This window comes from Danio rerio, chromosome 6 (genome assembly GCF_052040795.2).
Source record: "Danio rerio strain M-AB ecotype USA chromosome 6, GRCz13ab, whole genome shotgun sequence".
Classification (NCBI taxonomy): Eukaryota; Metazoa; Chordata; class Actinopteri; order Cypriniformes; family Danionidae; genus Danio; species Danio rerio.
Genome location: NC_141026.1, coordinates 8,324,565 through 8,351,566, shown reverse-complemented (window position 1 = coordinate 8,351,566; position 27,002 = coordinate 8,324,565). Strand labels below are relative to the sequence as shown.

General features: G+C 35.6%; 1 protein-coding gene across 3 annotated transcripts in view; it reads right to left on the bottom strand.

Moving 5' to 3' along the window:
• Positions 1–16,544, bottom strand: part of erbb3a (erb-b2 receptor tyrosine kinase 3a) — a 65,986-nt gene extending 49,442 nt beyond the window's left edge. For all 3 annotated transcript variants that reach the window (XM_087255191.1, XM_087255189.1, XM_087255190.1), the window contains exon 1: positions 16,058–16,544. Coding sequence is in view for 2 of the 3 variants with exons in the window: in XM_087255189.1 (XP_087111315.1) it covers positions 16,058–16,160 (103 nt within the window). In the remaining variant the exon portion in view is untranslated. The remainder of the gene's footprint in view (positions 1–16,057) is intronic.
• Positions 16,545–27,002: the final 10,458 nt, after the last annotated feature.

The following is a 27,002-nucleotide window of genomic DNA, read 5'->3' as shown; positions in this document are numbered from 1 at the left end:
ATAATTCTGCAAATATATCTCCAACATAAAAAAAACACGTTGCCTTAACATTTCCATTAAGTTATATGACGTTTTTAAAAAAGTTCTTAAAGCATTCAAAATGAAACACTATACGAAACATTATTAGAATGTTTCATTCACATTCACATTGTATTAATGTTCTAAGAACGTTTCCCTAATGTTCTTCATAAGATATAAAAAATTTTTTTGTGGAAGATTGTTTGACGTCCAGTTTTTAGATCATGTTTTAACATTATTTTTGGTTATAATAACATTATTCACAAACATTTTAATAATGTTTAATCTCAAATTATATAAATGTTGTCATAATGTTACTTAATGCATTATTATAATCTTCCATTTACATTCACATAATGTTTTTCCATTATTACACTGCAAAACCCAATAAGTTAAGGTAACTCAAACCGTTTAAGGAAACCGATTGCAACAAACCATTTAAGTTAAAAAACTAATTTACTGTATATGAGTATTGTAAACTTAATCCATTAAGTCGAAGTAATGAGGTATTTAATAAACTCATTTACTTCAACACTGGTTTCAAAACTCTTTTCATTCATTCATTTTCTTTTCATCTTAGTCCATTTATTAATCCGGGGTCGCCACAATGGAATGAACCGCCAACTTATCCAGCACATTTTTACACAGTGGATGCCCTTCCAGCTGCAACCCATCTCTGGTAAACATCCATACATATATTTACACACAAACACTTATACACTAAGGACAATTTAGCCTACCCAATTCACCTGTACCGCATGTCTTTGGACTGTGGGGGAAACCAGAGCACCCGGAGGAAACCCACGCAAACGCAGGGAGAACATGCAAACTCCACACAGAAACGCCAACTGAGCCGAGGCTCGAACCAGCGACCCAGCGACCTTCTTGCTGTGAGGCGACAGCACTACCTACTGCGCCACTGCTTCGCCCAAAACTCTTCAAATAAGTAGAATTAACTTTCAGTCAAGTTTGAGTTAACTACATTTATTTCATTTGATAAAATTGACCGTTGGGTTTTACAGCGTAGCACTCCGTTAAAAATATAATAAAGCCTACAAAGATCCTTTTTTAAAAAAATAAATCTGTGAATATATCTCAAACATGAATTCTGCATTATTAAAGACAAAAAGTTAGTTCAAAGAAGTTCAGTTCATACAAATATGCATGCTCATTTTTCTGTTTCTCAATGCTAAATGCAGGAGTGTGTTGGTGTGAACGGCCCTCAGTGTGCTGTGAACTCAAGCATGCAGACAATGACACAATGCTCCCATTCAAGCAGAGCGCGAAAACAAGTGTAGGAACCCGCCAAAACTCAAACAAACGTGCACAAAATACACACACACTAGATTCAGCTATCAGGTTCACATCACAATTACAGAAACAGGTACCAAAAACAAAAGCCAGGGGAGGTCTAAAACCACACACACACAACAGATCTGCCTGGTAAACAGAAACTTGGCCTTGGTCACCAAGAGATTAACCAAACCTGACAGGTCAGTTCTCACGAGCATAAAATTAATCCACACATTAATGTCTGAACCATTTATTGTCATTATTGAGTCGTGTAACAGACAACTCACAGGCATGCACACACACACAGAAACCATACTTCGCTTAATGACTTTGTTTTGCAGCTAAAAGCCATTTTAAGTTACAGGTTACTCCTGTTCCTCAGGCAAAAGAAGGCGCAGATGCATTATTTTGATTTATCAGACACATGTTGGGGAATGTGAATATGTGCGCAGGCCATAGTGGAAGCTACAAAACCACAATAATGAAATGACTGTAGTAAGTAGTAAATAAATGGTAATAGTTCCTGGTGTTGACGAGTGATAGTGAATGATAACTTTTGAAGGATGGAAATAACCTCTCACATGACAGCTGGCAGTTAAAAAGAAACACTCAACAAACAAACAAACAAACAAACAAATTTGATGGCACCGTAAAAGGGTTAAAGGCTAAGAATTACCCTATTAATAGATTTTAATTGTCAATATGCAAATATCTTGTAATGATGTCACGATCACCAGCAATCTAACCCTGATTGGTCGCTGGAAAACATTCCATATCACCCGGACTACAATCCTGTCATCAGAGGAACTAAAAACCCTGTCATGCACCACACACTAACACCTGTTCCGGTTCTTCTTTGATTACACACACACAGCTGGGAGCTGCTCAAAGACTGATCACATAGAACCTTTATACAGCACACAAACACACAGACTTCGCTGAGTCTTGTTATCTTGTTACACTACGACGCGTTCTCTTGTCTCGTCTAGCCTAGCCGTGCTTTGAGTCCTTGCTTTGTTTTCTCCTTTTGATTTCTTGCCGCCTGTGTTGACCATTCGGCTGTTTGTGACCACGATTCTGGATTATCTGTATGTATTTGTTTGCCCCTGTTTTGACCATTGCCTGCTTGACTAATCTTATAAATAAACTGCACGTGGATCATCAACAATGTTGTGTTACAAATGAAGGCTAAAATAAGACATCTTTCTTTTTAAATGTTTATGTAATGGACATTTTGGCAATACAATAAAACATCAGGTGGGCCAAGCACCCACAGAAAAACGGCACATATTTGCCATTACTATATTTATTACACAATGGAAAAAACTGTACAAGTGGAAAATTGTTTAGATGTTTAAATGTTTTGCATTAACATTTGATAAAAAAAAAAAAACTCATAAAATATAAATATATCTTACATCTCAGGCTCATTTTGATTATGTACCACTATATAAATTTCTGGAGAGAGCAAAATTTGTCCTAGGAGGTACATTTTGTTGATAGTATCTGGATGCAGCCTTTATGATGCAAGCTAAGATTGCATCACTCTGCGATGCAATGTCAGACATAGTGCACTCAAATGGAGTGAGTGATGTCATTGTGAGGGGTAGGGTAAGGGGTGAGGTTAGGTGAGCCCATTAAAAAGCATTGGATGCAGCTCAGATTGCACTTCACCAGGTCTGCAGTTTTGTTGCAGTTTTTGCTTTCGTAAATCCACCAGAGGCCGCTGTGTACACTTTTTGAGATCTCAAGATTCTCTCGCAAGTGCCATTCGCACCTGCTGTTCTCACATAAATCCACCAGAGGGCGCTGTTAACTGACTGACTAACCAACTGACCGATCCCCCACTCTCCCCTTTTCCTTAACCCAACTAATAGTGTTTTCAAAAGCACTGATTGTTTGCACCGTTTTTAAATAGCAATCCAGAAAAAGAAAAAAAACTAATTTTAACCTTGTTTTCAGATTTTACCCCAATCTCACCCTGTTATTTACTTCTTCATTTTATTTTTTGGCTTTTGTTTTACCTGCTTTTTAGAACAGCTCTTTACTGGACTCGAACCCCATCATTGTGGTCAACCCCACTCTGCTTCTCAAGTCTGCTGACATACGTTTTGAGCTACCAGACAAACTGATAACATCGGGAAATAGCGGGTTATAACTGAATATCTAGAGCAGAGATGCCTGAAGTAGGGTCCAGTAACCTTTGATTTGGCCCACCATACCATCTGAAAACAGGTGAGATTGATGGAGATGGTTGAGGTGAAAGCCTTTGGTAGCGATTATCCTCATTTTGAATTTAACGTAACCTTTTGTTTCTTTGTTTGATTGCTGAGCAACAAAAAAAAGAAAGCCAACTGAAATGAAATGATTCAATTAAATGTTGTAAATTAATCAGACTTTTAAAATGTAAATACTGTCACTTGACAGATAGAGGACAACGCACAAGTCATCTGCGAGGAAATCAAGGTAAAGGCAGCAAGGAGCAGCTCGATTAGTGTATTCAGCATTGAACTCCAATCTGTTATAAATGGAATTTTTGTTTTTACTGTAATAAAATCATTATAAAATGTTAAACATTACATTGGTTTAGTTAATATGAGTTGAAGCAACGTTTTCTATTTTAAAATTTTTTTACCTAAAATAAATTAGGAAATTCCCCTTTGCAAATTTATTGTAATAAGGTTTGGTATATATTTGGCACACAGTCATCAATCAAGCTTGGTTTTTGAGCCTTTAAAGAAAAAAGTTTAAGCACTCCTGATCTAGAGCTAAACAATTATTTGTTTTAATTGTTAGAACATCTTTATTTGATCATATAGAGATGAAATAAATAAATGAAAAAGTGTACGTTCCTAACCAAATTGTTGGTATGTATATATATAGATTACATACATTTTGAATCGTAAAATGAAATGTTCATAGGATGTTCCATTTATGCTCGACTATTTGCTACTGAAATGAACGTCTGACGTAAACCAAACGTTTGGCAGTGCTCAAAACTGAGCATTTCCATAAATGAATGTTCAGTGAATGCGGAGGCGACAGCAGAAACAGAGAGGCTACACACACAGCGCTTGTGAATCTATTCAACGCTCTTGGCCTTCAGTATGTGTGTGGGAGTCTTCAACAAACGCTCTTCTGCTCATACTGACGTCTACAGAACAATGGCAAAGGGTCAACATCTGCCATAATCTTTTGACATTTCGCATAAACCCGTCAATCAATATTAGGTTCTAACAATGTTCTCTTAATGTTCCCATTAAGCTATAGAATGTTTTTAAAAGTTCTTAGAACATTCAAAATGATATTAACTTTATTTATTAGTTATAATAATGTTACTCAAAACGTTTTAGACTGAAATTATATTAATGTTCTCAGAACGTCATTTAAAACATTATTAGATCATTTCAATTACATTCACATTATATAAATGTTCTAAGAACGTTTCCCTAATGTTCTTCTCAGTTATTAAAAACGTTTTTGGAAAAGATTGTTCAAACCTCAAGTTTTTAGACGATATTTTAACATCATTTTTGGTTATAATAACATTATTCAAAATGCTTTTATAACATTTCAGTCTCATTCACAAACATTTTATTAACGTTTCAGTCTCGTGTTATATTGATTTTCTCAGAATGTTATCATTCATTTATTTTCTTGTCGGCTTAGTCCCTTTATTAATCCGGGGTCGCCACAGCGGAATGAACCGCCAACTTATCCAGCAAGTTTTTACGCAGCAGATGCCCTTCCAGCCGCAACCCATCTCTGGGAAATCTCAGAACGTTATTTAAAACAATATTAAAACATTTACATGATGTTCTAAGAACGTTTGCCTAATATTGTCTATAAGTTATAAAAATGTTATAAAACCTTTATTTTGAAAACTGTTAGAACATACAGTTTTTAGACAATGTTTTAACATTATTTTTGTTTATAATAACAGTATTCACGTTTTAATAACGTTTCAGCCTCAAATTATATTAATGTTCTCAGAACGTTATTTAAAACATTATTAGAACGTTTTGTTCACATTATATTAATGTTGTCAGAACATTTTCCTAATGTTTTCCATAAGTTATAAGAACGTTTTTGTGAAAGATTGTTTGAACCTCCAGTTTTGAGACAATGTTTTATCATTATTTTTGGTTTTAATAACATTATTCACAAACATTTTAATAACGTTTTAGTCTCAAAATATATCAATATTGTCAAAACGTTATTTTAAACATTATTAGAATGCTCCATTCACATTCACATTATATTAATGTTCTGAGAACGTTTCCATAATGTTCTCCATAAGTTATAAAAACGTTTTGTGGAAGATTGTTTAAACATCCACTTATTAGATGATGTGTTCACATTATTTTTGGTTATAAAAAGAACATAATGCTTTCATAACATTTCAGTCTCATTTCATGAGTGATGTTCTCAGAACGTTATTTAAAATATTATATTATTAGATTGTTAGAACGTCCAGTTTTTAGACAATGTTTTAACATTATTTTTGGTTATAATAACGTTATTCAAAACATTTTATTTACATTTCAGTATGAAACTATATTGTTCTCAGAACATTTTTAAAACATTCAAGAACATTCAAATCATATTAATGTTCTAAGAATGTTTCCCAAATGTTCTTCATAAGATGTAAACACGTTTTTAAAGGAAGATTGTTGGAACATATCCCAATATATAAATACACATTACATTGGTTATAATGTTGTTACTCAAATGTTTAAATAACATTTCAGTCTCATGTTAGTTATTGTTCTCAGAACATTATAAGAATATTCCAATCACATTATATTCATGTTTTAAGAACGTTTCCCTAATGTTGTTGGTAACTTATAAATATTTTTTTGAGGAACATTCATAGAATGTCGGTTTTTAGCTGATTTATTAATGTTATTGTTTGGTTATTATAAACATTGTTTAAATGTTTTTGAATGTTCCAGTCTTGATATATTAATATTCTAAGAATGATGACGAATTATGTATCTAAATTATGATTAATCTAAACAATTCAATGAAAGACCTGATTAAAATGACTCATTTTCCTTGACTCTCAGGAATGCATGAATCAAGGTTGGAAATGACAACGTTTTCATTAAATAACTAAATAAATGATCTTAATTTGAATTAATGGTTGGATAAGTCTATTTTGGAGTACAGAACATTGATCTGAAAGAACTGTGAGAGTTTAAATCATTTGACATTACCTTCAAATACTGAGTTATTATTTTTCAAAAATAAAAACTTTAATGAAACATTTTAATTAATACTACAAATTTGATCAGGTTAACTTTAAAAGTAATGTTTGTATGTTATAAAATATTATTATAAAATACTAATTGAAACATTTTTGTGGAATTATTCTTAGACTGTCAGTTTTTAAATGATATCTTAATGTTATTGGTTATAATAATGGTGTTTAAATGTTTTGGAATGTTCCAGTCTTAATAAATTAATATTCTAAGAATAACTTTATCATTACCCAAAAACTTTATTTATGCTAACATCTACACAGCTTTTAAGAAACGATATGCAATATTCTGAGAGCATTATGGGCAACGGTTGGTACCATTCAAGAGCACTGATCATCTTAAAAGCATGTTTTTAGTGTTGTATATGAGTCTCATTGTCTCTGCATCTCTCATAAACACAGGTGTTCCTGACACTTCTTTTCACAGTCCTGTTCTTTGTTTTCATAAATGCGCCTCAGCAGCTCTTGTGACATGACTGACAATGACAATCTGTCACCATGAAAACTATTCGGCACACAGTACATTCTGTACACCAGAATACCTCAGCGTGTTCAACATTACTCCTCTAGCAAGGTAAATACACTGTGGTGTTCAATATGACATTGACAAACCTAACACTGAGTTTTCCAAGTGAGGATGAAATTATTGACATACAGTAGTAAAAATATTTTAAAATTAAAACATTTAAAGTGACAATTTGGGCGACACGGTGGCTCAGTGGTTAGCACTGTCACCTCACGACAAGAAGGTCACTAGTTCGAGTCCCAGCAGGGTCAGTTGGCATTTGTGTGTAGAGTTTGCATGTTCTTCCCGTGTTGGTGTTGGTGCGTTCCTCCGGGTGTTCCAGTTTCCTTCACACTCCAAAGACATGCGCTACAGGTGAATTGAATAAACTAAATTGGCCGTAGTGTACGAGTGTGAACGTGAGAGTGTATGGATGTTTCCCAGTACTGGGTTGCAGCGGGAAGGGCATCCTCTGTGTAAAACATATGCTTGATAAGTTGGTAGTTCATTCCGCTGTAGTGATGGATAAAGGGAATAAGCCGAAGGAAAATGAATGAATGAATGAATGAATGAGGTGAAATTTTATGCAATTCTGACTGATACAAATAACTAGATTTTTAGAAGCTGATAACTAAAATATAGGCACAAAAATGTACATACAACTTAAGTGGACAACTTAAAACCTAACTACAGAAAATAAAGAAACCGCAAGGACACATCTACAGTACATCTTTTTTCCCCCAAAATCACCTGTATAAAACCCTCATAATAATACCAAAAACATAAAAAATGTGCATTGCTCTGAACAATGTGATGTAAATGATATTATATCGAATCGCGATGCAATTAAGGTCAATAACAATGATAAGTTCTGGACTTTTATACTCTATAACAGTGGTTCTCAAAGATTTTTCATCAAGTACCACCTCAGAAAAAAGTTGTCTTTGCAAGTACCATCATAATGAGCAGTATTGAAATATAGTAGCGTATTTGGTCCAGTAAAGCAGCTAAAACTCTGTACAGTTCAAAAACGAGGCATATAAGCTCCTAATATTAAGAAGATTTAAATTATAATGTGCTTTTAAAAGTTAAAAATGGTACGTTACAGTTCCTAAAAAGTAAAAAAACGAGTTTATCAGCACCTGGAAATGTTGCCTGGACCTCACAAATATAGACTTTATGTCATCATATTCATACATAAATCATTTTTGATCATTTATTTAAATATATGTAGCATGTCCATATGACATATTCGATTCATCCGCGTACCACTAGAAGAAAGCCCTTGTACCACTAGTGGTACACGTACCACATTTTGAGAACCACTCCTCTATAATGATCTAAGCGCCAATCACATAGTAGAAATGTGCAACAATGGGAATCTAAAAGTGTATTAATATTAGAGATGTACCGGATTTTTGGCCACCGAAAATGTATCGGCCAAAAACTATGTTATGCCATTTAATGGACACTGTAATTTTTGTGGCTTCAGTCATTGTTGGGTGTCTTTTTTAAATCTAGAATCAACAACTTATATCGAAATATACAGTTGAATTCAGAATTATTAGCCCACCTTTGAATTTCTTTTTTAAAATATTTTCCAAATGATGTTTAACAGAGCAAGGAAATTTTCACAGTATGTCTGATAATATTTTTTCTTCTGGAGAAAGTCTTATGTGTTTTATTTTGGCTATAATAAAAGCAGTTTTTAATTTTTCCAAAAACATTTTAAGATCAAAATTATTAGCCCCTTTAAGCTATATTTTTTCCGATAGTCTACAGAACAAACCATCAGTATACAATGACTAATTACTCTAACCTGCCTAGGTAACCTAAATAACCTAGTGAAGCCTTTAAATGTCACTTTAGTCTGTATAGAAGTGTCTTGAAAAATATCTAGTCAAATATTATTTACTCTCATTATGGCAAAGATAAAATAAATCAGTTATTAGAGATATTAAAAACTATTACGTTTAGAATTGTGGTGAAAAAAACCTACTCTCCATTAAACAGAATTGGGGAAAAAAATAAACAGAGGGGCTAATAATTCTGACTTCAACTGTATAAATTTATCATTCAATATGGAAAATAATAAAGAGATTGCATTTGTGCCATCTTCCCCAGCCCTAATCTGATGAAAGTCTGATCCTCTAGTAGAGTCAGCAAGTGTATTATGGCCATTTTGTTTTCTTTTACCATTTACAAAGTCCGCAAAATGCATTGTGTTCATATTTTCAAGGTTGTCGAGTGTGTTTCAGCTTTTATTCTTGCTTATGTCAAACCACAATTACTCCAAAACGAAAGAGTTTCTTTTTAACAGAAAATCAAAGCTGAAGTTGTTATTCGCTGATAATTGTCCTCCATTTAGCTACTGAGTCATCAGAACGAGAACGCTTTCACTGTGATTCATAACAAGGAACAAATTATGAATCTAAATTATGATTAATCTAAACAATTAAATAAAACATCTGATTAAAATGACTCATTTTCCTTCACTCTCAGGAATGCATGGACCAAAGAGGTTGGAAATGGCAAAATTTTCACTAAATAACTAAATAAATGTAAATCTAATAAATCTTCATTTGAATTCTTGGGTAGATAAGTTGTATTTTGGAGTACAGAGTAAGGATCTGAAAGAACTGTGAGATTTTAAATCACTTGACAATAAATAATGGTTGGCTCCTGAATGGCTGATACATTAGCATCTCTAAGATAAACTTTTTATTCATTGTCAAAACCTTTAATGAAACACTTAAAATGACACAAAATTATATCTCTTAAAATAATGTTTGTATGTAATAAAATATTAACTTAAAGACTCACACTATACCTATTTTGGACTGTCTCCACCTCCTGAATCATATAGGCTTCAATTATCCTGAAATAATTAAGTCTCATTCATTCATTCATTCTTTTTCCTAGGGCTTATTTATCAGGGGTCTCCACAGCGGAATGAACCGCCAACTTATCCAGCATATGTTTTACACAGCAAACACTCATTCACACACATACAGTACGGACAATTTAGTTTATTTAATTCACCTATAGCACATGTCTTTGGACTGTAGGGGAAACATCTATTCTTTTATTATTTGTCACCTCAGTATAAAAAATACATTTTGAGTCTCTACATTCTGTTCAACTCTGTTACAATGGTAATAAAATGTTATTTTAAAGCATTGATAGAATAGTGTGACGTCACTTCATCAGGCGGGAGTTTTGGAAGGCATTTTTGTTCTTCTCTCGTTATTCTGTACAGAGTGTTTAGGATAGACCAATAGTACACTGTAAAAAATGATAGGAAAAAAGTCATGACAACAAATGTTTTTATGTCACTTTAACCTGTTTTATTAAGTTGAATGTTTTTAAGTTAGACAAAGCTTAACTTTTTTGAGTCTGTTTAATTAAATTAAGTTGATATGACTAAAAAATGTAATTAAATTTAACAAAGAAATTAAGCTGCAATATTTTTTTACAGTGTAGGTTCATTATTTGTCAACTATTGTTATTGCGATATTTTGGTGAATTCCTCATCCACTTTTTAAAAACAATAATATTAGGAAAATACATCAAATGCAGTCATTTTACTCATGCCATGTGTCTGGTTTGAGGTTAGCATCTTGAGCTAAACTAATAAAATAATGTTTGCCCTTTGTTTAAACTAAATACATAAAATTTTAAAAATGTTTTTTTTTCTGACAGCTTAATTGTTTTATGTTTAATTCACTTAAATCTGTAAAAACTAATAAGCTGACGTAATTCTATGAAGTGTCCAACACAAATCTTTTTTTTTTGTGTGTGCAGGAACCCAGCATTTTTGACAGTGTAAAGCCCAAAATGGTGGAAAATGTCAACTCTGTGGTGGTTTAAAAAGTTTCACAATAAGTTAAACAACAATTAGCAACAGAATCAAATGTTCTCAATCACAAATATAAGCATATTCCAATAATTACATTATTTAGTTTGACGTAAATTTTACATTCTTATATGTAATAATTCCACTATAAGAAAAAAAAATTGAAAATGCTTGAAATGTACCGGCAATTCTGGAACGAGTCATATGCAAAACAAGAAATCTGAGATCAATTATGTGCCTTTATGATATTTACTGCACATCTATTCTGCACATTTACTGGTCATTTAAATGCTATTGTTAGTTTGTAGGAGATGCTGATTCAGGGGGTTGCAGTCAAATCGAATGGTCTGCAAGATGACGTTTGCTCCAGTAGTTTGACCTGTTCGCAGTGATATCATCTGAACTACACACACCTGTTGTTGTTGTTCATGCCATTGTGCCCCACCCTTCTTAGTCAACATTACTGCTGAGGGCAAAGATCAAGCAGTGCATCAAATCACGTCGCTCTAGTCTCTATCTGTGCGAGTGTGTGTGCGTGTGTGTGTGTGCAAGCTAAACCTGATGTGTTTTGGTCTGTATTTCAAGGCTTTTGCTTCTTAATTAAACTACGTATTTAAAACAAGTTGAAACAACACAATTATTTACGTTTTTTTGGGGACAAAAGCTAATTGTTTTATGTTCAATCCACTTAAATTTGTAAAACCGATTAAGTTAATATAATCGGTTTGTGTTGGGACAACATGAAGGAATTGTGTGGAACCCAGTATTTTTATTTACATCGCATTTGAATAAATTAACTTAATAATTTGTACAACTTTAAGTGGATTGAACATAAACCAATTAAGTTGGCTCAAAGAAATCTTATGAAGTGTGCTGTTTCAACTTATTTTAAGTATTTAATTTAAACAAGCAGCAAAAGTTATTTTTTGAATGTATATTCATTAATAGATATTTTATTTTTGGTGATCTCCGGCATTAAATATTTGGCTGTATGTATTGTTAAATAAGCTGTAGTTGTTTGTGCATATACAGTTCCTTAATTTGATTGTTTATGTTTTAATGCAGGAATTATCTACTTTAATTATTGCTGAATTATTTATCATCATATCACTATACTTAAGAGTGATATGCTCTTATTGAAAAGAAAAAAAACACTTTGGGCTTTGGGAGCTACAGTATCATACAGCCGGCACATTAAGGCACAAGACGTGTTTGGCGAGATTTGTTGCTATTTTCAGACCAGCGCAACAGTAATATTTCACTTTTTGCGTCACGTTGTATAAATAGCAAATCCATTTGTGTGACTTTGCGGACTCCGGTCTAGAAAAGAGGTGTGTAAAGGCGCATGGTTGTTGCGTTGTAATTTGAGGAACTGAAATAGACTGCGCCATTGACCAACTAAAAGCCAGTCTAACGCTAACTAATGCGTTAATTATGCGCTCATGCAGGTCCAAAACACATACACGTTGCTTAATACACATAGGATATACAGCAATACACAAATATCTTTACATATGAAGAAAAATGAAGGATTAAAATGTTACAAAAATTATTAATTTCTACATAAATATAAAAACCACTGCCACTAATGAGGCACTGTAACCACTAATTATTTATTATATGCATATTTATAATTGATTTAATAAAAACTAGTTTAGATTTGTCCACCTCTTGGGTTTTGAACCATATGGAGCACAGAACTTGTGTTTGATATAATTCAGTTTTTTGGGCACACTTCGTTATTATTGTTCATTTATTCGTTTGCTGGAAATTAGAACTAAATTTAGAAATAGTTTTAAAACAAATATTTGTGCCTCACAAATTAAATTATATAAGTAGGCTAATGGATGTCTTTGGTGGACTGTGTACAACACCATTTCATTATCCACAAAAGTAAAGGAGTAAAGAGTAAAAGTAAAGTAAAGAGAATGTGAAGGCCGATTGGAGGAGGCTCATTCTTGATCCTCACGCTGCAGATGATCTGTTTAACTGCTTTCTCACTAGCAAAGTGCTCAGTTTTTCCTCAAGTCCATGTAATTCCATGTAAATAGCAAATGCACCATGCCACAAAAACAACTGACTCTTAAAAGGAATGGGAGATGAGACTCTGATTGGTCAAATGCACCTTATACTGAAAACACAGCCATAACTCATTAAGAGAATAAGCACAACCCTGTTAGACCATGAACCAGAGCGCAGAGTGTATTTTTCCGTCCTTAAAATAGCAAAAGTGGATTAGAACATGCTCTTGCACCATGCGCTTCAGACTTTACGCCTTTATCATTAAAATAGAGCCCTTTGAGTTTAAACCAAAATAAACCTCTATCAAAATGAATTATTAAAATGTTATACCTTTTCTAATGGTATTAATATATACCATTTAGGTACTAATTTGTAGATTGAATAAAACAAATAGCACACTATAGTAGTACAAAAGGTGCTAAAGTGTACAGTTTAAAAGGTTATACTGCCTCAGTGACAACTTTTGTACCCTTTCTTTACACAAGGAACTGTAAAACAAAGGCATCACAAGTTCAAACTCCTCTGATTGTATCCTTGCAGAAAACAGCCGTTGAGTCAGGGAACTGGTTTAACAAAGTCTACAGGTTGAGTCACTTGTTATTTGAACCGAGCAGTGATTTAGTACAGGAAACAAACCTCTGCTTTTACACTCACAATCAAAGATAAACAAAAACATCTCCATCACTTGGACACAACAGTGTTGAATTTCTGTAGACATTGCTGACAGTGTTCTGAGATCAAAGCAGCAAAATAAAGCAATGTGTAAGCATATTGATCTGAAAACACATATGTTTTGAAATGTATGTAAATTAGATTACAATTATATGAAAAGTTATATGAGATTATCTTCTAAAATGAGCATTTTTCTCTGGCTCCTATGTTTATGTTCAGCTATTTAAGATTTATGGGTTTGATTTAGGGCTGCACAATATATCGTTTAAGCATTGATATCGCATTGTGTGCATACGCAATAATCACATTATAAGATCTGCATTGTTGAGTTGGGATTATATAGTTTAGGATTATGAATATTGTATTGGGATTATATAGTCATACAGTTCAAAATGCATTTGTTGAGTTACAGCAGAGTTTAACCATAATGAAGCAAAAGTCGATCATTTGAAGAGTTCAGAATGCAAAAACTGAAATTTCCATCCAAAGTGAACATTTTTCTCAGCCTCCTTTGTTTATGTTTAGATAATTTACTTTCAAAGCCATGAAAAAAAACTTATTCTTTGCCATAAAGTGATATTAATGAACATACACACAGAAGCCTGATAAAAATACTCATTTTAGAGAAAAATTTCAGAAAGCATTTAGAGGTTTTTGCATCTAAGCTCTTCATTTGCACATTTTGAGTACTTAAAAGATTTTAAAGCATTCAGACACAAGCAATTTGACCATTTGTAGCTTTCATAGAGAATACATTTATTGAACTATTTAAACAGTAAAATCTTTGCAGTGTTATTTTATAGTAGATTTTTCTCATTTCTGTAACTGAATGTGATTGGACTACCATGAAAACCAAAAAAAGCACTGCTTATTTCACTTTTATGTTTGCTCTACTGTATTTAGCTGTATTGTAATTTGTTTATTACATTCCGTGCACGATTTTTACATCTACTAAATCATGCCAATGAATAGAAAGTTAAATAATTGTTTACAAATATTCCTATTTACGTCATCTGTTGAAATTAAATTTATTTTGCAATGTATAGCCGCAGAAATACAAAATATCACATGTCAGATTTTTCCAATATTGCACAGCTCTAGTTCGATTAGGTTCTTTGGCTATATGAATAGGTTTCATTTTATTGCCTTTAAAGTGAAATAACTGAACATAAACTTAGCCCAGCAGGCACACAATGACGTTAATATTAGATTAGATTTAGGCCGTTGAACAGTGAAGTTGGCCTGATGTCGGGTTCTGATGTCAACTCGACTTTCATTTCCAAACAAAATGCAAAGTCCCCATGTTGTTGGGGTGCAACGTCAATCTGACGTCATGTTGATGTCCTGTGCCTGCTGGGAGGAATCTTGGAAAAATGCTCATTTTAGAAGAAAAATTTAAATGCTTCTGCATCTGAACTCTTCTTATGCACTTTTTTATATGCATATTTAATTGGATTATTAATATTACGTACATATTTGCAATTTTGCATGGAATAAATGCAATATAAACTGTTATTAAAGCGGTATATATATAGATAGTCATGCGTCACTCTTAAAATACAGATTCTTGAACATGTATGGAACGTGTTCTACAAGATGTTCCTCACAAGATTCTTCATATTATAAAACGTTCTTTTTTAAACGACAATGTTGTTTTTGGAACCCACAATGGATATGACATCACCAACTGTGAGAATAGCGTAAGCATTCTAATTTAAAAATGTTTATTCCGTTGCTGTTAGGTATAAACATTGAGGTAAAGTTGGTTTTATATTCACACATTCATTCAGTAACTTGTGACACGCTCCCTATGTTTACCATGGTACTTTGAATATTCGGTCTGAAATCACATGTAAGTATGACAACATTCATTAATTTTCCTTCGGCTCAGTCTCTCATTTATCAGGGGGTCGCCACAGTAAAATGAACCGGCCAAAAAAACATTAGCACTATTTAATTTACTGTGAACAATGTTGAACTTCGTTTTTGGCTGCTAATATAATCTTCCTATCATTAATTTTCCTTGGGCTTATTCCCTTTATTCATCAGAAGTCGCCACAGCGGAATGACCCGCAAACTTATCCACCATGTTTTACACAGCGGATGCCCTTCCAGCTGCAACCCAGTACTAGGAAACACCCATACACCCTCATTCACACACATAGTTTATTCATATTGTTTGGACTGCGGGGGGCACCGGAGCACCCGGAGTTAACCCACGCAAACCCAGGGAGAACTTGCAAACTCCACACAGAAATGCCAACTAGCCACCCGGGACTCGAGCGACCTACTCGAGCGACAGCTTTGCAAATACTACTTTTATGAGAATATCATATTAAGGAGAAAGTCTGAATGTGTGAATGTAAAACTAACTTTTACCTCAGTGGCACAAACAGGTGCGTCGTGAGTGACAGTGAAGCAGGTTTACCTTCAGGTTTCCCTTCCTGCGTCTGAGCGCGCGCAGGTGAACGGAGCGCTAGGCACATCGCGATCATCTGGAGCATAGCTGATTTCATCTTCATAATTTTCATCAGGATATTATAGATGTGAAGTCAATCCGTCAGGCTCAGGTGCCAGTTAAATATCCATGGCGAAAGGATCGCTGAAGAGATGATGCTCCCTTCGCTTGGGCTTGTCTGACAGAAATCCTTATACGTTTGTTCGCTTGTTGTTTTCTTTCCTATTTGCTCCCCAAAATGTTTCAAATATGAAATGTTATATAGATAAAGCAATAATATAAATGAAGTAGTCCATTTCGATGTGTTTATAGCCTGGCTCGACTATAAAATCCGTCAGTCGCTACACGTCAGCTCATAAACAAACATAATATAACACAAAACAAGTCTGAAAGGCATCGAAATACACACGAGGCTAAGGATGTTTGTGAAAGTGTAAAGCCTGTCGCGCGCAGGAATGTTGTCTCGATGTTTGTTACCTGTTTACGAGGACAGGTGAGAGCGATACTCCGCGCTGCTGATTGGCTAAATCACGCGTGACGTCGTCTGTTTGATTCCAAAGCCAGTGCAGTGATTTATTTCCAACATGTAAACAAGTCATAATAATGAACTCCTGACAGCTCGACAGCAGGCACAGCTGCTGAAGAAGACTGAGGTGAATTTCTCTATCTATCTCTCTGAGCAAACACGCAATTGCACACATCCGGGCTCGGCTGTATTGATAATAATGTGATTTTGGAGTGAGGGGTTTCATTGTGCACAAGTCAAGGCTGCCATTGTGCGCCAGTATCTTCCACTAGTTTATCACTGTTTCTTTGATGGCTCTGGACTCACAGGCTCATAAAGGCCACTTTGTTGTCCCTCAGTTCAGATGGCCACAGAACAGCACCGTGTTTGAGTTCAGCACATCACTCACACACACGCAACGAATGATTTAAATAAGATAGATTTAATGTACATTTTGAAGTGTATTCGCTGTAAATCCTGACTAAATATATATTAAAGGCAAATTGTGATTCATTTTCTTTTTGGCTTAGTCCCTTTGTTAATCTGGGGTCGCCACAGTGGAATAAACCGGCAACATGTTTTACACAGCAGATGCCCTTCCAGCTGCAACCCATCTCTGGGAAACATCCATACACACTCATTCACACTCATACACTACGGAAAATTTAGCCTACCCAATTCACCTGTACCGCATGTCTTTAGACTGTGGGGGAAACCAGAGCACCCTGAGGAAACCAACGCAAACGCAGGGAGAACATACAAACTCCACACAGAAATGCCAACTGACCCAGTTGAGACAAGAACCAGCGACCTTCTTGCTGTGAGGCGACAGCACTACCTACTGCGCCACCCAAATTGTGAAGTATTAGCTTCAATTTGGGGAATAAACAAACAAATATGTTTATAAATAAACATATGGGTGGCTAAGTGGTTGTCGCCTCACAGCAAGAAGGTCACTGGTTTGAGTCCCAGCTGGTTCAGTTGGCATTTCTGTGTGGAGTTTGCATGTTCATCAAAGGTCGGCGTGGGTTTCCCCTACAAGTCCAAAGACATGCGCCATAGGTGAATTAGGTAAGCTAAAATTGACTGTAGTGTATGAGAGTGTATGAGTGTGTATGGATGTTTTCCAGCACTGGGTTACAGCTGGAAGGGCATTCGCTGTTCAAAACATATGCTGGATAAGTTGGCAGTTCATTCCACTGTGGCGACCCCAGATTAATAAAGGGACTAAGCCGAAAAGAATGTCAATGAGTTGATATTACACCTTTTATTTTTAGTTTTATTGATCAACACAGTTCCTAAAGCACATGCCTGGGCTAAATGCTTTACATACATTCATTCAGTTTCCTTCGGTTTAATCCCTTATTTATCAGGGGTAGCCACAGCGGAATGAACCACCAACTATTCTAGCGTATGTTTTAGGCAGCGGATGCCCTTCCAGCTGCAACCCATTACTGGGAAACATCCTTACACACTCATTTACACACATACAGACAATTTAGTTAATCTAACTCCCCTATAGCGCATGTCTTTGGACTGAGTGACAACAGAGCATCCGGAGGAAACTGAACCCAGTCGGGACTCGAACCAGCAATCTTCTCGCTGTGAGGGGACAGTGCTAACCACTGAGCAAACTTGTAACTTGTAAAACTTGTGTTCATACTGGTAGATTTCCTGCAGTTATTTCCCCCTGTTCATCATTCAGTCGTCCTGTCTGTGTGCGTGTGTGTGTGTGTGTGTGTTCAGAGGAGCAGCCTCAGTTGATCAACAGGTTTAAAGACCAGATCTACCTGCAGGACTGGTCTGAGAGAGAGAGAGAGAGAGAGAGAGAGAAGAACTGATTGAACAAACAAGTACACACACATAACAGAGACAGACAGGCACACATAAACACACACACACACACACACACACACACACACACACACACACAAACACACACACAGACAAGGAGAGAGAGTAACAGTAGACAGAAAGGCAGATGACAAACAAACAAACAGACACACTAGACCAGAAAAACACAGACACACACATACACATACACGAGACAGACACACACACACACACACACACACACACACACTCACACACACACATAACGGAGAAATAGACACACAGACAGACAAAAAATACGGTAAAGACAGGCACACACACAGACACACACACACAAACACAGGACAGAGAGAGAGAGACGCGCACACACAACTGAGACACACACACATGCTACAGAGACAGACACACACACAGACAAACACAAACCAGCAAGATAGACACACAGACACGCACATGCACACACACACTACAGAGAGACAGACACACACAGACAAACACAAACCAGAGACAGACACACACACACACACACACACACACACACACACACACACACACACACACAGACAGACAGAAACATACGATGACGACAGGCACACACAGACACACACACACAGGACAGACAGACATGCACACAGTCACACACACAACAGAGAGAGAGAGAGACAGACACAAACACACACAAACCAGAGATACAGGCGCACACACACACACTCAAACAAACACAAACCAGAGAGAGAGACACACACACACACACACACACTACAGAGAGACAGACACACACAAACACAAACCAGAGAGAGAGACACACACACTCTTACACACATAGCAAAGAGAAAACTTTCCGCACTGAAAAGTGTCTGAATTTGTGAATGTTTTTCTGTAGACTGTAAAAAGCTGTTTTCAAAATAGTTCTGCCCTCTCCTGGCCGACATGAGAAACTGCAATAGATTAGAAGTTTATTTTTTAAATAAAGAATAAAGGGTGGCATTATGACCCAGTGGTTAGCACTGTGTCGCCTCACAGCAAGAAGGTCGCTGGTTCGAGTCCTGGCTGAGCCAGTTGGCATTTCTCTGTGGAGTTAGCATGTGCACACTGTGTTGGCGTGGGTTACCTCAGGGAGCCCCTCACAGTCCAAAGACATGCGCTACAGGTGAATTAATTGAGCTAAATTGGCAGTGGTGTATGAGTTGTGTAAATGAGTGTGCATGGGTGTTTCACAGTACTGGGTTGCAGCTGGAAGGGCATCCGCTGTGTAAAACAAATGCTGGAGGTTCATTCCGCTGTGGCAACCCCTGATGAATGAAGAGACTAAGCCGAAGGAAAATGAATGAATGAATGAATGAATGAAGTATACAGTAAAAGAAAACAGCTCTTTTACACAATATACACATTGGATAAACAGGAAAGAAGAGCAAAACCAAAAATGTAAATACATAAAATAAATAATAATCATAATAATAATGCAATAAACAATAACACAGTTAAAACATCAAATAAATAAAATTCACGTAGCATGAAAGACCTTGTCATATTTTTTTCAAGTATCACATTTCATTCATTCATTCTTTTATTTTCCTTCAGCTTTGTCTCTTTCTTAATCTAGGGTCACCACAGCCCTTAAAGCTGCAACCCAGTACTGGGAAACACCCATACACTCAGATTTACACACATACACTACGGTCAATTTAATTCATTCAATTCAACTGTATGTCTATAGACTGTGGGGGAAACCGGAGCACCCGGAGGAAACCAACACAAACAGGAGGAGAACACGCAAACTCCACACAGAAATGCCAACTGACCCAGCCGGGAGTCGAACCAGCGACCTTCTTGCTGTGAGGCGACAGTGCTAACCACTGTGCTCCCGTGTTGCCCCGCTTGGAAAAGCAAGATGATTTTTTGCATGAAAAAAAACAAATGACAAATGTCTTCACAATCATGTTTACAAAAAGTGCAAATATCAGTAACATCCCATTATTAGAAGTTTAAGAGCAGAGTTGATCTTTGTGACACCTTAGCAATGAATAATGCTGTTTGCTTAAACTGCAATTAAATGTAAGAATAGACTTGATCCTTACTGGCGCCTACCAAAGCTCATTATTACGGCTGCTCATCCATGATGTGAATCTCCTGTTCCCCCATATCGTGCTCTATTGGATTGAGATCTGGTAACTGTGGAGGCCATTTGAGTACAGTGAAATCAAGAAACCAGTCTGAGATGATTCTCGCTTTATGACATGGAGTGTTCTCCTGCTGGGAGTAACCATCAGAAGATGAAGACACTGTGGTCAGCAACAATACTCAGGTAGGCTGTGGCATTGACATGATGCTCAATTGGTGCTAATGGGACCTGGTGTGATCTTCTGCTGCTGTAGCCCATCCGCCTCAAGGTTGGACATGTTGTGCATTCGGAGATGCTCTTCTGCAATACCTCAGTTGTAACGAGTGGTTATTTGAGTTACTGTTGCCTTACTATCAGCTCAAACCAGTCTGGCCATTCTCCTCTGACCTCTGACATCAACAAGGCATTTGCGCCCACAGAACTGCTACTCACTGGATATTTTCTATTTTTCAGATCATTCTATGTAAACAATAGAGATGGTTGTGCGTGAAAATCCCAGTAGATCAGCAGTTTCTGAAATACACAGACCAGACCGTCTGGCACCAACAACCACGCCATGTTCAAAGGCACTTAAATCGCCTTTCCCCCCATTCTGATGCTCGGTTTGAACTGCAGCAGATCTTCTTGACCATGACATTGCTGCTGATTGCCTGATTAGAAATTTGTGTTAACAAGCAGTTGGACAGGTATACCTAATAAAGTGGCCGGTGAGTATAAGTACTAAGTATACATTTTTTTTGCTTTTAGTTTATTCCTCAGATTCTAACAACGTAATGTCCGAGTTGATAATAAAAGGACACAAAAAATGAAACACAACCAAAAAAAGTGGTAGTTTCCACGTTTTTTTTTATTTATTTGAGTGTAGTGTTACAGTCAAAGGATCAGAGGGAGAGAAAGATTTTGGTGTCTACATCATAATAATCAACAATAATCTTTCATAATCTACTGTAACAGATAATTACAACATTTCGTTCATGATTTCTAAGACTTCTATTTCACTGTTCAATCGTTTTCCCCTTCGTTGATTATGTTCACTGACACTGTATAATAAGCCATCAAAATGATTTACCCAACATAAATAAAATAAATAAATAAATAAAAAGAAAATCCGTAAGCACACAAAGGTAAAAACACATTCACCAAAACACTCACCGAAATAAATACATAAATAAAAATATATAGATCAAACTTAAACCCTAGAATTTTCCTCCCTAGCTACTCGATAAGCACACAAACTATTTAATGCAAAGAACAAAATCAATGTATTTGAGATGGTTTTTTTTACCCCTTTTGCTCCCAGACCAACTAAAACGAGTAACTCAGTGACCCAGTTAATAAATAACCTTGCCAAACACACTTTTGTAAGAAGTTAAGGCCACAAAACTTAACAGACTGGACGGTTCACACTGCACACTTGTGTAGAAACGGCCTTGCGGACGTATCACTGTTTGCATTAGATGCTGAAATGCTGTCTGAATGTTATGATAACCAAGCATATGGATGATCTGAGGTTACATGACAATTGTTTCAGTAACTCTTCCAATCCAGCACTCAAAATAATACAGAATGTTGAAAAGACTCGCCTTTTTGAAAGGTAAAAGTCTATTTAGGAAGTTTAGACTGTAAAAAGAAGCAAACCGATAATTTTATTGCACAAATAAATAAGCATACAAACAAACTGGATTAGATTCATATGAATGACGGATTAGCAACATACACCTCTGGAAAAAGATTAACAGGACACTTCTGAGTTATTATCTATTTTACGAATCTGCCATTACCTTAAAGTGTACATATATGTTAAATATTATTATTTAGAGCATTTAGTACTTAATATTCAAGGTCGAAAAACTCTCATTTTCTGCAAATCGTTCTTCTAAATGATAATATTTCAAAATGATGATCAAAAACTACATAGTTTATTAAATAAAACACAAATTAAAGAGATAGTTCACCCCAAAACGACAATCCTATCATCATTTACTCATCATTCACTTGTTTGAGTTTCTTCTGTTAGACACAAAAAAAAGACATTTTGAAGAATGCTGAAAACCTGTAACCACTGACTTCCATTGTATTTTTGTGATGTAATGTCAATGGTTACCGGTTTCAGCTTTCTTCAAAGTATCTTCTTTAGATTTTAACAGAAGAAAGGAACTCATAAAAGGTTTGGAAACACTTGAAGATGAGTATAATAGTGAGTACATTTTAATTTTGGGGTGAACTATCCCTTTAAGAAATACTGAAAGCATGTAACTACTGACAAAACCCCCCAAAACAATATTAACTTATTATATATCATTGATTAGTTCTTAATTAATTATAAATATATAATAAATACTTAAATATTATCAATTAAGTAAATTAATTAAGATTAACTTAATTAATAATAATAACTCATTATAAATATTAACAACTTATAATAATAATAATAATAATAATAATAATATATTTCAAACGGAAGTGTTTTCTTAAACATTTCCAGAGATGTAGGCAATGCAGGATAAGTAGCTGTGTTGTATGTACAGTAAAACATGTTCTCATTTGAGTCTCCATTTGCTCACGAAGCCTACAACACAAAGATATCATGTTAGCACTCTGAATTATACATCAGCACTGGGCGCAAAAGAAAACCTGAATATCTATATCTATACATGTGCTTGTTTCTGAACTACAAATCACGAACAAACGCTGAATGAGTGAGAACGCACAGAAATTCACATTCATTGGGTTGATATGTCAAGAAACATGGTAACTAACACAGAAGCAGATGCGTTATTATGCAGTTCGCCACAAACCACTGACATACCAAGACTACATGTGTGTGCTGTTAATTAATAGGATTCAAATTGTGCAAAGATATCTATAGGTTTAGTGTCACAACAAGCAACTAATCATGTCAGTGGCAAATCTATCTATCTATCTATCTATCTATCTATCTATCTATCTATCTATCTATCTATCTATCTATCTATCTATCTATCTATCTATCTATCTATCTATCTATCTATCTATCTATCTATCTATCTATCTATCTATCTATCTATCTATCTATCTATCTATCTATCTATCTATCTATCTATCTATCTATCTATCTATCTATCTATCTATCTATCTATCTATCTACCTACCTACCTACCTACCTACCTACCTACCTACCTACATTACCTACCTACCTACCTACCTACATTACCTACCTACCTACCTACTTACCTACCAGGGCTGTACAATGCTGGAAAAACATGCAATGTTGTTGTTGAGTTTTGCGATAATATTTCATATAATAAAAACTGCTATTTGTATTAGCTACTTTTTAAATCCTTTATTTAATTAATGATATTAACATAAACAGATATGCTTGAGATCAAATTAAATCTAATTCAGACTAAAGAACCGTGTCATGGTGCAAGCATTTAGTCTTTAAAACACTATGAGTGAGTAAAAGCTTCAGCAGATATTCTGACTCTGATTGGCTGCTGTCGTTTCCTGCCATAAGTGTTTATTTTCAGCTCTGGGTTCGCGTTTGGGCCGCTCCAGCCAATAACAGAACAGGAGGCATAAACAGGAGGTGGGCCTAAAGATATATATATATTTATATATATATATATATATATATATATATATATATATATATATATATATATATATATATATATATACGTATATATCGTGATAACAGTATATAAACTATTATCGCAATAACGATACTTTTTACGATATTGGCTGCTGTCATTTCCCGCCATTACGGTCCATTCACACGGGGCGTCAGCGTCAATGCTTCCCATTCACTTTGAAAGGGTGACATCATGTGCTGTCGAACTGAATTGTGGATCCATCAGCACCGCTTAGCAGCGATGCTATAGCTTTTCAAGCGCCAAAGGAAGCGTCAGCCAAATTTATTAGCTGATGCTGCGATGACAATTGCATCAGTCCTAACTTCAGACACACTCTCCATCTAGTTTTGACGCTGAAGCCCTGTGTGAATTGGGTGTTAGTGTTTTCAGCAGCTCTGGGCCCTCCAGCCAATAGCTGAACAGCAACTAATGAGGAGGCGGGGCTAAAGATAGTAAGGCTTCATCTGATTAGTCAAATTTAGATAAGCAACTAATGCATAAAATAAATGTAATTTATCCCACGTTTGGGATATATAGTAAGTATGTTATAAGATAAGTATATTGCAATAAGTATATATTGTGATAACAGTATATATATATATATATATATATATATATATATATATATATATATATATATATATATATACTATTATCACGATAACGTTCATTTTTACGATGTATTGGCTGCTGTCATTTCCCGCCATTTGTGTTTATTTTCAGCAGCTCTGGGGCCTCCAGCCAATAGCCGAACAGCAACTTATGAGGAGGCGGGGCTAAAGATAGTAAGGTACCATCTGGTCAAATTTAAATAAACAACCAATACATGAAACAAACGTAATGTATGACAAATGTCTGCGATGCGTATATCGCATATACTATTATCGCGATAACGATACATCTTACGATACATAGTGTTGCCCTACTACATACCTACCTACAGTATCTATTGGACTAACAGCACAGCATGCACGCCATGCAGACAATGCTTGAGATTTTTACGGAACAATACGGTTTTATTCATGCAACAATTAGCCAAGTCAATTCTACAACAACGTCGAGGGGCTTCTAACTGGAAAAAGCTTTATTTACAGCTTTGGACTACGCAACAGTGCCACGTTTGACTTACGATTTAGGCAAGGGGGGATGCAGAAACACAGATGCAAGACAAGCTCAAGACAACATTAGTTTTGATCTAAACACTAGCTTTGGTTCCATCTGTTTTGAACTTAAACGAAAAGCTAAAACATCGCAATTTTCATTTACAGAAAAAAAGAATGTCATTCTCTGATATCCTGGCATTATTAAATAACAAAAATGGATGTTTGTGGAATGAGTGTAACTGCTGATCTACTTTGTAAACTCGTAAAGGGATAGTTCGCCCAAAAGTGCTTCATTTATTCTCCCTCATGTGGTTTTAAACCTTTATGGGATTCTTTATGTGTAATATTTTGAAGAATGCTGGTTGCTGGCACCCATCCACTTCCAAAGTAGGAGAACAAATCACTTTGATCAAGTGAAGAGTAAGTAAATGATAGTACAATTTTGAGGTGAACTATCCCTTTAATGAGTATTCATACACATCACTAATTTAAAGTAATGCTAGTGTAACCCCGCCGGTCCTTCACTACGCAACCCGCTCCGAGCTGGAATCAAACCGGAGACCTTCCGCATGGGAGTCGGTTGCTCTAACAAGGAGGCTAAAGACCATGGCCTCTAGCTTTTGTGGCTAGAGCACCTTTAGAGGTCAGAGGAGTGAGGTTTACTGGTGAGCTGGCCTCCGTTACACTAGACGGAAATGAAATATTGGATTATGTTACACATTTCAGGTAATCGGATTACTTTTAGATTACTTTTTGAACAGATTAATTAGGATTTGATAGTTTTATGTCAAAAAATTGAAACATTTACATTCACAAACAGCTATATATCAGATGATACATGAAAATAATCTGAAATAGCATAATAGCGGAACTTCAAAATGTGGCATAATCTAATTACAATTATATACTATATAGCAATGTTTTTGGAATATGACTACATAATTCAGATGAATGTGACCCTGGACCACAAAACCAGTCATAAGTGTCGTCTTCTTTATTCGAAGTGAGAGTTATGCATCATCTAAAAGCTGAATTCATTTGTTAGAGAAGCCTAATATTTGTCTGAGATGCAACTATATGAAAATCAAGGACCTGAGGGTTCTCAAATATCAAAATATTGTGAAATCAGCTTTAAATTGCACTTATCAATTCATAATACTAATTGAAAATGACATTTTTATATATTTACAATAGAAAATATAGTAAATATCTTCATGGAACATCAAATATGACGGAATTATACTGAATATCTTACTGGAACATGATCTTAATATTCTTTCATTAATTTTCCTTTGACTTAGTCCCTTATTTATCAGGGGATGACACAGCAGAATAAACCGCCAAATATTCGACATATGTTTTATGCATCGGATGCCATTCCAGCTGCAACCCAGTACTGGGAAACACCCATATAGACACAATACGGCCAATTTAGTTTATTCAATTCACCCATAGCGCATGTCTTTGGACTGTGGGGAAAACCGAAGCACCCTGAGGAAACCTACGCCAACACGGTGAGAAAATGCAAACTCCACACACAAATGCCAGCTGGGAACCAGCGACCTTTTATCTGTGAGGTGACAGTGCTAACCACTGAGCCACCGTGTCACCCCATTCTAATGATTTATGCATACATACATACATGCATGCAAGACTGTTTTGTAGTCCAAAGTCACATATAATTAGCTATTGCCCATCACAGGAAACAAATGTGAAGGTAAACAAAGCTAGTGTGTCT